General features: G+C 40.4%; 1 protein-coding gene across 1 annotated transcript in view; it reads left to right on the forward strand.

Moving 5' to 3' along the window:
• Positions 1 to 11692, forward strand: part of ZGRF1 (zinc finger GRF-type containing 1) — a 96491-nt gene that overhangs the window by 69353 nt on the left and 15446 nt on the right. Inside the window, 2 exon segments of the mRNA XM_021684528.1 lie at positions 9941 to 10018; positions 10415 to 10559. Of these exon segments, the coding sequence (XP_021540203.1) occupies positions 9941 to 10018; positions 10415 to 10559 (223 nt within the window).

Consider the following 11692-nt stretch of genomic DNA (forward strand, 5'->3'; position numbering starts at 1 on the left):
AGTATCTCCCTCCAGGACAAAGAGCAGGTTTGCTTGCTGATTGTTATAAGAATAGTGGCTCTTCAAGTTCAGTGTTCTTTTCTGCAGCTCAGCACATTGCATGTGCAGGCATCCATCTGGACCTTCTGTATCTTTCCACTGGACTTGGGGGCCAAGGGAAACCAGTGCATATTTGTGGATGCTTATGCTGTTTCCTGTGCCATGAATAAAAGTCCTTTGTCTCTGACTCAAGAACCTTGGAAGTAGGCTAAAATCGCAGAACCAACTTATAGGTTATTCTCTTATATACCTGTCTGTATGAGTATATAATAGTAAAATAGCTGATCAGTTTAGTCAAATTAAGTTTTTGATTTTAATAAGAGGGATATAAGGAAGATAATCACAATCTGTCCTGCAGGTATAAAATTTTTGTGATTGTGTAAAATTTTATTAAAAATGCAAAGAAAGGGGCACCTGTGTGGCTCAGTCAATTAAGCAGTTAAATATCTGACTCTTAGATTCGGCTCAGGTCATGATCTTAGGGTCATGAGATCAAGCCCTCTTTGGGCTCCACCCTCATTGTGGAGTCTGCTTGTTCCTTTCCCTCTCCCTCTACCCCTCTCCACACTCGCATGCCCTCTCTCTTTCTCTCTCTCTCTAAAATAAAATAAATACAGTCTTAAAAAAAATTTTTTTTAATGCAAAGAAAATAGTATATATTTTACCAATATCTCAATGTTTAATGATCTGAATTTTGACATAAATGACAAAAGTTTGATTAGGAGAAATAACTCATTATTTCAAAATGTGTAGGCTTTTTAAAAATTAGCTTTTATAATTACATAAATGAATGCTTAAGGTGGAAAATATGCAGACTATACAGATAATATATTTCTTTACAGATTTTTTATGCATACACACATACTCATTTATTTTCCAAACTTAGCATTCAACATAATGTATTATTTATTTTGTGTCCTGTTTTTTTCACATAAAGATTAAGTATTAGAGTGCCTGGGTGGTGCAGTTGGTTGAATGTCTGACTCTTGGTTTCAGCTCAGGTCATGATCTCAGGGTTGTGGGATCCAGCCCTGCATGGGGCCCTGCGCTCAGTGTGGAGTCTGCTTCAGATTCTTTCTCCCTCTCCCTCTGCCCCTCCTCTGCTCTCACACTCTTATCTCTCTCTAAAATAAATAAATAAAATCTTTTTTTTTTTTAAGATTTTATTTATTTATTTGACAGACACAGCGAGAGAGGGAACACAAGCAGGGGGAGTGGGAGAGGGAGAAGCAGGCTTCCCGCGGAGCAGGGAGCCTGATGCGGGGCTCGATCCCAGGACCCTGGGATCATGACCCGAGCCGAAGGCAGACACTCAACGACTGAGCCACGCAGGCGCCCCAATAAATAAAATCTTAAAAAAAAAAGATTATGGTATCAAATCCTCTTAGAAAATATAATTTTTCTTAGCTCTGTCATATGCAAGGATCTGCTTATACTTTTTTTTTTAATTTTATTATGTTATGTTAGTCACCATACAATACATCATTAGTTTTTGTTGTAGTGATCCACAATCCATTGTTTTCATATAACACCCTGTGCTCCATGCAGTACGTGCCCTCCTTAATACCCATCACCGGGCTAACCAATCCCCCCTCCCCTCTAAAACTCTGTTTGTTTCTCAGAGTCCATAGTCTCTCATGGTTCATCTCTCCCTCCGATTCCCCCCGCCCATTTTTCCCTTCCTTCTCCTAATGTCCTCCATGTTATTCCTTATGTTCCACAAATAAGTGAAACCATATGATAATTGACTTTCTCTGCTTGACTTATTTCACTTAGCATAATCTCCTCCAGTCCCATCCATGTTGATGTAAAAGTTGGGTATTCATCTTTTCTGATGGCTGAGTAATATTCCATGGTATATATGGACCACATCTTCTTTATCCATTCATCTGTTGAAGGGCATCTTGGCTCTTTCCGCAGTTTGGCTATTGCGGACATTGCTGCTATGAACATTGGTGTGCATATGGCCCTTTTCACTACATCTGTGTCTTTGGGGTAAATACCCAGTAGTGCAATTGCTGGGTCATAGGGTAGCTCTATTTTTAAATTTTTGAGGAACCTCCACACTGTTTTCCAAAGTGGCTGTACCAACTTGCATGCCCACCAACAGTGTAAGAGGGTTCCCCTTTCTCCACAACCTCTCCAACATTTGTTGTTTCTTTCCCTGTCCATTTTGGCCATTCTAACTGGTGTAAGGTGGTATCTCAGTGTGGTTTTGATTTGGATTTCCCTGTTGGCTAATGATGATGAACATTTTTTCGTGTGTCTGTTAGCCATTTGTATGTCTTCTTCAGAGAAGTGTCTTTTCATATCTTTTGCCCACTTTTTGAATTGATTATTTGTTTTTTGGGTGTTGAGTTTGAGAAGTTCTTTATAGATCTTGGATACCAGCCCTTTATCTGTAGTGTCATTTGCAAATATCTTCTTCCATTCTGTGGGTTGCCTCTTTGTTTTGTTGACTGTTTCCTTTGCTGTGCAGAAGCTTTTGATCTTGATGAAGTCCCAAAAGTTCATTTTTGCTTTTGTTTCACTAGCTTTTGGAGATGTATCTTGAAAGAAGTTGCTGTGCGCGATGTCAAAGAGGTTGCTGCCTATGTTCTCCTCTAGGATTTTGATGTATTCCTGTCTCACATTGAGGTCTTTTATCCACTTTGAGTTTATATTTGTGAATGGTGTTAGAGAATGGTCGAGTTTCATTCTTCTGCATGTGGCTGTCCAATTTTCCCAGCACCATTTATTGAAGAGACTGTCTTTTTTCCATTGCATGTTTTTTCCTGCTTTGTCAAAGATTATTTGACCATAGAGTTGAGGGTCCATATCTGGGTTCTCTATTCTGTTCCATTGGTCTATATGTCTGTTTCTGTGCCAGTACCATGCTGTCTGGGTGATCACAGCTTTGTAATGTAGCTTGAAATCGGGCAACGTGATGCCCCCTGCTTTGTTTTTCTTTTTCAACATTTCCTTGGCGATTCGGGGTCTTTTCTGATTCCATACAAATTTTAGGATTGTTTGTTCCAGCACTTTGAAAAATGTCATTGGAATTTTGATCGGGATGGCATTGAAGGTATAGATTGCTCTGGGTAGCATAGACATTTTAACAATGTTTATTCCTCCGATTCATGAGCATGGAATATTTTTCCATCTTTTTGTGTCTTCTTCAATTTCTTTCATGAGTGTTTTGTAGTTCCTAGAGTATAGATCCTTTACCTCTTTGGTTAGGTTTATTCCGAGGTATCTTATGGGTTTTGGTGCTATTGTAAATGGAGTCGTTTCTCTAATTTCTCTTTCTACAGTTGCGTTGTTAGTGTATAAGAAAGCAACTGATTTCTGTGCATTGATTTTGTATCTTGCCACATTACTGAATTGCTGGATGAGTTCTAGTAATTTGGGGGTGGAGTCTTTTGGGTTTTCCACATAAAGTATCCTGTCGTCTGCGAAAAGAGAGAGTTTGACTTCTTCTTTGCCAATTTGAATACCCTTTATTTCTTTTTGTTGTCTGATTGCTGTTGCTAGGACTTCTAGTACTATGTTGAACAACAGTGGTGAGAGTGGGCACCCTTGACGTGTTCCTGATCTTAAGGGAAAGGCTCTCAGCTTTTCCCCATTGAGGATGATATTCGCTGTGGGTTTTTCATAGATGGCTTTTATGAGCTTGAGGAATGTTCCCTCTATCCCTATACTCTGAAGAGTTTTAATCAGGAAAGGATGTTGTATTTTGTCAAATGCTTTTTCTGCATCAATTGAGAGGATCATATGGTTCTTCTCCCTCCTCTTATTAATGTGTTCTATCACATTGATTGATTTGCGAATGTTGAACCACCCTTGCATCCCAGGGATAAATCCCACTTGGTCGTGGTGGATGATCCTTTTAATGTATTGTTGGATCCTGTTAGCTAGGATTTTGTTGAGGATTTTGGAATCCATATTCATCAGGGATATCAGTCTGAAATTCTCCTTTTTGATGGGGTCTTTGCCTGATTTGGGGATTAAGGTAATGCTGGCCTCATAGAATGAGTTTGGAAGTTTTCCTTCTGTTTCTATTTTTGAAACAGCTTCAGTAGAATAGGTATTATTTCTTCTTTGAATGTTTGGTAGAATTCCCCAGGGAGTCCATCAGGCCCTGGACTCTTGTTTTTTGGTAGGTTTTTGATCACTGCTTCAATCTCGCTACTGGTTATTGGCCTATTCAGGTTGTCAATTTCTTCCTGTTTCAGTCTTGGCAGCTTATAGGTTTCCAGGAAGGCCTCCATTTCATCCAGATTGCTCAGTTTATTGGCATATAGTTGTTGATAATAATTTCTAATAATTGTTTCTATTTCCTTGGTGTTAGTCGTGATCTCTCCCCTTTCATTCATAATTTTATTAATTTGGGTCCTTTCTCTTTTCTTTTGGATAAGTCTGGCCAGTGGTTTATCGATCTTATTAATTCTTTCAAAGAACCAACTTCTAGTTTCATTGATCTGATCTACTGTGTTTCTGGTTTCTAATTCATTGATTTCTGCTCTAATTTTAATTATTTCTCTTCTAATGCGTGGCTTAGGCGTTGTTTGTTGCTTTTTCTCTAGTTCTTTAAGGTGTAGAGTTAGTTGGTGAATTCGGGATTTTTCTATTTTTTTGAGTGAGGCTTGGATGGCTATGTATTTCCCCCTTAAGACCGCCTTTGCAGTATCCCATAGGTTTTGGACTGATGTGTTTTCGTTCTCATCGATTTCCATGAATTGTTTAAGTTCTTCTTTGATTTCTTGGTTGACCCAAACATTCTCGAGCAGAGTGGTCTTTAGCTTCCAGGTGTTTGAATTTCTGCCAATTTTTTCTTGTGATTGAGTTCCAGTTTTAGAGCATTGTGGTCTGAGAATATGCAGGGAATAATCTCAATCTTTTGGTATCGGTTGAGACCTGATTTGTGACCTAGTATGTGGTCTATTCTGGAGAAAGTTCCATGCACACTCGAGAAGAATGAGTATTCTGTTGTTTTAGGGTGGAATGTTCTGTAAATATCTATGAGGTCCATCTGGTCCAATGTATCATTCAAAGCTCTTGTTTCCTTGTTGATTTTCTGCTTAGATGATCTGCCCATTGCTGAGAGTGGAGTATTGAGGTCTCCTACAATTAACGTATTGTTATCAATATGACTCTTTATTTTGATTAACAGTTGGCTTATATAGATGGCTGCTCCCATGTTGGGGGCATAGATATTTACAATTGTTAGATCTTCTTATTGGATAGACCCTTTAAGAATGATATAGTGTCCTTCTGTGTCTCTAATTACAGACTTTAGTTTAAAATCTAATTTGTCTGATATAAGAATTGCTACCCCAGCTTTCTTTTGAGGTCCACTGGCATGGAAGATGGATCTCCATCCCTTCACTTTCAGTCTGGTTGTATCTTTAGGTTCCAAATGAGTCTCTTGTAGACAGCGTATGGATGGGTCCTGTCTTTTTATCCAGTCTGCAACCCTGTGCCGTTTTATGGGAGTATTTAGGCCATTCACGTTGAGAGTGATTATTGAAAGATATGAATTAATTGTCATCATGTTGCCTGTGAAGACATTGTTTTTATAGATTGTCCCTGTAAATTTCTGTTGTATATCACTCTTGGGGTCTTTCTCCTTTTATAGAACCCCCCTTAATATTTCTTGCAGGGCCGACTTAGTGGTCACATATTCTTTCAGCTTCTGCTGGTCATGGGAACTCTGCATCTCTCCATCCATTCTAAATGAAAGCCTTGCCGGATAAAGTATTCTTGGCTGCATGTTCTTCTCATTTAGTACCCTGAATATGTCTTGCCAGGCCTTTCTGGCTTGCCAGGTCTCTGTGGATAGGTCTGACGTTATTCTGATGTTCCTCCCTCTGTACGTAAGGAATCTCTTCCCCCTAACTGCCCTTAAGATGGTTTCCTTGGTTCTAAGATTTGCAAGTTTTACTATTACATGCCGGGGTGTTGGCCTGTTTTCCTTGATCTTAGGAGGGGTCCTCTCTGCCTCTAGGACTCTAATGTTTGTTTCATTCCCCAGATTAGGGAACTTATCAGCTACAATTTGCTCAAATACATCTTCTAGTCCTCTCTCTCTCTCCACTCCCTCCGAGATTCCAATTATTCTGACATTGGAACGCTTCATGGTGTCACTTATTTCTCTGATTCTATTTTCATGGATTCTGAGTTGTTTTTCCCTGGCCTCCTCTTTTCCCTTTTTATCTATTATATTGTCTTCCAGGTCGCTTATTCTCTCTTCTGTCTCAGTTACCCTAGCTGTTAGATTATCTAGATTGGATTGGATCTCATTGATAGCATTTTTAAGTTCTGCCAATTCACCTTTTATTTCTGCCCGTAGAGACTCTATGTTGCCATGAATTGATTTCTTCATTCTAGCCATTGTCTTCACAATTGCTAGCCTGAATTCCATCTCTGACATCTTGGTTATATCTGCATCCATTTGTAAATCTGCAGCATAAGTCATAATCTCTGAGTCTTTTCTGTTTTGGGGGCTCCTCCTCCTAGTAATTCTGTTGATGGGTGTTTGAAGGAATGTATAGAGTCCAAATTATTGACCAGAACCCAAGCAAGATGCACCTGTTTTCTTGGGACCTTAGGGTTGCTGGCCTCTTGTTTTCCCAGCCTGTCTTCTGCGGGAGGGGCCTGCCGCGCTGTTACTCAGGCAACCCTGTTTGGGCAGAGTTGCCCTGCGCCCCTGTGGCGGGGGATGGGCTCAGCGGGAATCAGGTTTTGGGGCTTTTGTTCTCTGGCGCCTTTCCCTGGCGGCTTTCCACATCTCTTCCGCGAGTCAGAGCAGAAGAGACCATTTCCAGCCCTCTGCCTCAGAGCAGAGAGACCGCAGTCTGTTCTTCAGTGAGCCTTCCAGGCCACACTGTCTCCGTTTGTGTCCGTGCTGCTATAAACTGCAGCGTCCTGGGTTGTGTGCCCCTCCGCAGCACTCCCAGTCCTGCCTCCAGGTCAGGGCACGTCTCTGCCCTTTGTGCTTCTAAAACCGCCAGCCGCTCCCAGTTCGTGCCCGCGCAATTCCGCCACTCCGGGTTTCTGTCCCAGGGGCTGCAGTTCGCAGGCACGACCCCGCCGCTCCGGGTTTCCATCCAGGTGGCTGCAGTTTGCAGGCGTGACCCCAGCGCACCGGGTTTCTGTCTTGGCGGCTGCAATTCATGTGCACGCGACTCCGTCGCTCCGGGTTTCCACCCCAGGGGCTGCCCTAAAGTCCTTTCCCGGCGCTACCGGTCTGTGAGTCTGTGCCCGTCAGCAGCGCACGAGGCTGTCACTCACCGGCGGTGTAGGATCCCCATGGCCAGGCACCCTCCTGCTGCCGTTTATCCTCCAATATCTGCCCGCAGAATCACGGCTCCCCACTTCGTACCTCGAAACCAACCGCCTGCGATATTCTGTTTGTAGAGATCCAGATCTTCTTACATCTCAGGCTGGTTTCGTGGGTGCTCAGAGTGGTCTGGTAGATATCCAGCTCAATTCCGGGACCAGTTGAAATAGGGTCCCCTACTCCTCCGTCATCTTTCCCCCCTCCCCTGCTTATACTTTAATTAAGCTGTTTTTTTAAAGTTTTATTAGTTAAGTAATCTCTACACCCAATATGGGGCTTGAACTCAGGACCCCGAGATCAGTAGTCCCACATTTCTCTGACTAAGCCAGCCAGGCACTCCTAATTAAGCAATTTTGATCAGTAAACATTTTTCAGATTTTTGCCATTATAAATAATATTGTGATAAAAATCCTTAAATATAAATGTGTCTCCATTTCTGATTCTTTCCTTATGAAAAAGTCTTAGGCCTAGAATAAAAGATATAAACTTTTTTTTTTTAAGATTTATTTGTTTGAGAGAGTGAGAGAGAGCATGCACACCACGTGTGCGTGTGTTGGGGGGGGAAGGGAGGGGCAGAGGGAGAGAAAAAGTCTTAAGCAGGCTGCACAGTGAGCGAGGAATGAGGAGCCAGATGCAGGGCTCAATCCCATTACCCTGAGATCATGACTTGAGTCGAAATCAACAGTCAGTGCTTAACTGACTGAGCCACCCAAGCACCCCTAAACTTTTTTTTTTAAGTAAGCTCTGTGCCCAATGGGGGCTTGAACTCACAACCCCGAGATCAAGAGTTGCATGCTTATTGACTAAGCCAGCCAGGCACCCCAAGATATAAATATTTTTTAAGTCCTTATTAGGACTTAAATATCTAAAACAGAGACTGAATATATTTTTTGATTCAAGACAATGAGGAGTTACTTGGGGGGCTAAACAGGAAAAGGTTTAGATTGCTCAGCTTGAGATGAAAATTTTAACTGTAGGCTGTTAGAAAAGTTAGAAAAATCACAAAAGTAGAATGAAGAAGGAAGATAAGTACTGAATACTAAAACATTTAGGAGAAATTCTTCAATGTTTAAGCCTCTGATAAGGACCTGAGAAGTATGGATCTATAATTAGGATATACACCTCAACTTCATATAGGCTAGACTCACACACTTCTTCACATTAAAATAACATTTAGCAGTGCCTTTCAACAATGTGCTCTGACTGTAATGGACAGGATGGGACAAAGAGTTTCTTGAGAAGAAATGAAATGTACTTTTTTTTTTTTAAAGATTTTATTTATTTTTATTTGAGAGAGAGAGAATGAGAGAGAGGGAGTACATGAGAGGGGGGAGGGTCAGAGGGAGAAGCAGACTCCCCGCCGAGCAGGGAGCCGGATGCGGGACTCGATCCAGGGACTCCAGGATCATGACCTGAGCCGAAGGCAGTCGCTTAACCAACTGAGCCACCCAGGCGCCCAAGATTTTATTTATTTTAGAAAGAGAGCACTCGAGGCATGGGGAGGAGCAGAGGGAGAGGGACAAGCAGACTTCACGCTAAGTGTGAAGCCTGCGGTGGGGCTCATCTCATGACCTTGAGATCATGACCTAAGCCCAAAGCAAGAGGACGCTTAACTGACTGAGCCACCCAGGTGCCCCAAAACATACTTTTTACCCTATTTTAGTGGTATGATGAGGATACTGCACCCTCTATTATAAAAAAATTGACATAAAATTGCATTGAAAACATGTAATCTGTGTTTTGAGACTGAAAAGTAGCTGACTGTCTCCAAGATGAGGACTATGAAATACGCAGAAGTTGAAATCTATCCATGCATTGACATTAAACAAACTGCTTCAAAATTATTTAGGAAGACTATGTGTGGAAAGCTATAGTTTATTTAGTGTTGTAACTCTTTAAATTCCCATTTGAGGTGACAGATGTTGTAGAGGACTGGATATTCATTGAGCTGTCTACTCTGTTTCTAGCCTAGAACGAGAGCTGTAAGATACATGAGAGGGAAAGGTAGATGAGAGTTGCTTATTCACAAAGCCCTAATTGGGGGTGATGTATGTAGAAGAATGATCATAGCCTTTGAAGGTAGACAGACTTGCTTCGGTTGAATCATGGCTGACTCTACTTATTAGCTCTGTGGCCTCAGCAAAATTCCTCACTTTTGGAGTCCTCATCTCTAAAATTAGATACTACCCTGCAGAGCTGAAATGAGTATTAAGTGAGATAGTGTATGTAAAAATAAGGTATGCATTCCTAATAAATCCTGATGCTACGTATATGGTAGCTATTGTTTTCCATATTATTATGTCATTAGAGACAGTTTTATTTGTGATAAATACTAACATCACTATTTTATAAACATTTAATGAACCTTCAATATAATTTTAAAATTCTCTATAAAATGCATTATATAAAAAAGTCTTAGCTACATTGCATTTATTGAGTTTAGGCATATCAGATTGAATTCTATAACTATAAAGTACACTGTTACATAAAATTAATTTTAATAACATAAATATTAGGTAAACTTTGCTTTATAAATTCTTCTAAATAATCAGAATCTATTTTACCTTGTTTTCTTTAAAGGCTTCTCAGTCTTGGATTTGAAAAGTTCATCAGAGTTGGGAGTGTCAGGAAGATTGCCAAGCCAATTTTACCTTATAGGTAAGAACACTGAATTCCAAAAGTCAGAGTGCTCAAAGAAGTATAATAATTTTGGGACGCCTGGGTGGCTCAGTCGTTAAGCGTCTGCCTTCTGCTGAGGTCATGATCCCAGGGTCCTGGGATCGAGCGCCGCGTTGGGCTCCCTGCTCAGCGGGAGGCCTGCTTCTCCCTCTCCCACTCCCACTGCTTTTGTTCCTTCTCTCGCTCTCTGTCAAATAAATAAATAAAATCTTTTAAAAAAAAAGTATAATAATTTTATATAATTTTAAATTTGGTTTTTGAAGAAGAGTGGAAAAGCTTTATTTTTTTTGGTTAACTTAGAAAATCTGTATTTTACTTTTTTATAATGTGAAAATGGGATAAAAAGGGATATTCTTTTAAGTAATTCTTTTTTAGTTTGCATGCCTCAGAAAATGAAAATGAACAACTGAAAGAACTACATGCACTAATGAAAGAAGACTTGACTCCTCTGGAAAGGGTCTATGTCAGAAAAAGTATTGAACAGCATAAACTGGGGACCAATAAAACCCTGCTGAAGCAGGTAAGTTTGTTTCTTAATTTATATATACTACTCAAAATTCTTTTATTCCTGTTGATGGAGAATATTTCCTTTAAATAAAACAAATGACTGTGATAGCTTAGATTCAAATAAAGTGTGTGTATGTCTATCCAGTGCATATTTTTATCTTATAAAACATTCTTCAAATTTGTGAACAGATCCAACTTACCATGACTGAGTTATCCTCTCTCCTTTTCCGTATTTGTAGATCTTTTTATAAGCTTAAAGAGGAAAGAGAAGAGGTGGGAATAGACTTCCTCCTGGAAAGTTAAAATGAAACTTGGTTTTTTTTTAGGTGCAATGGGGAAGGAAAAGAAGGTCTGACCCTGGACAAAATACCCAAGTGAAGTTTGTCTTTAATGCCTCCCTAGAAAGCCAAGCCTTTCAGGGTCTGTCTATATCTGAGAATCTAGGAGGCTCAGACACTTGCTTCTAAGTATTGGAAGCCAAGACTGGACACACAGGATCCCAAGCTGTAACAAGTAGCAGTATCCCCTTTATCAGCTTCTGATCCGGGGCGGCTTCCTTTAGCTGGTAGCTGATGAGAAAGAAGTCAATCAGTAGCTTCCTCCAGTGAAAGGAGAGCTTGAGGAAAAGAAAGAGGAAGGGAAGAAAAGAGGGTTGTTGTCTTCTTGGACTATGTGGACATTGGTTACTTTCTGCAAGAGATTTGGAAAAATCAACATACTTGGATCCCCATATTATGTAGCTATTTTCAGAAATATTGCTGCTTAACAAACATCTCAATACTTTAAGACAACAAACTTATGACTCTAAAGATCAGTTGGCATGGCCCAGCTTGAGGCTATGGTTCAGATCTCTCACTCTGAGAACATTTGCCTATGGCATGATGGTCTTCTGACAGATGGCAGAAGTGCAAGAAGGAAGCCTAGATCACACAAATACATTTAAAGCTTTTGTTCATGTCGTGTCTGCTAATATTCCATTTGCTGCAAAAAGTCATATGGCCAAGCCTAATATTTAGTGGGACAGGGAAATATACTCCCCCTACTTCTCTGGTGAGAAGTACTGCAAAGTCACATGGCAAAGAATGTGGATGTGTAATACTCTTTTTTTTTTTTTTTTTTTTTTTTTTTTTTTTTTTTTTTTTTTTT

Source organism: Neomonachus schauinslandi, chromosome 2 (assembly GCF_002201575.2).
Source record: "Neomonachus schauinslandi chromosome 2, ASM220157v2, whole genome shotgun sequence".
In the NCBI taxonomy this organism is placed as follows: domain Eukaryota; kingdom Metazoa; phylum Chordata; class Mammalia; order Carnivora; family Phocidae; genus Neomonachus; species Neomonachus schauinslandi.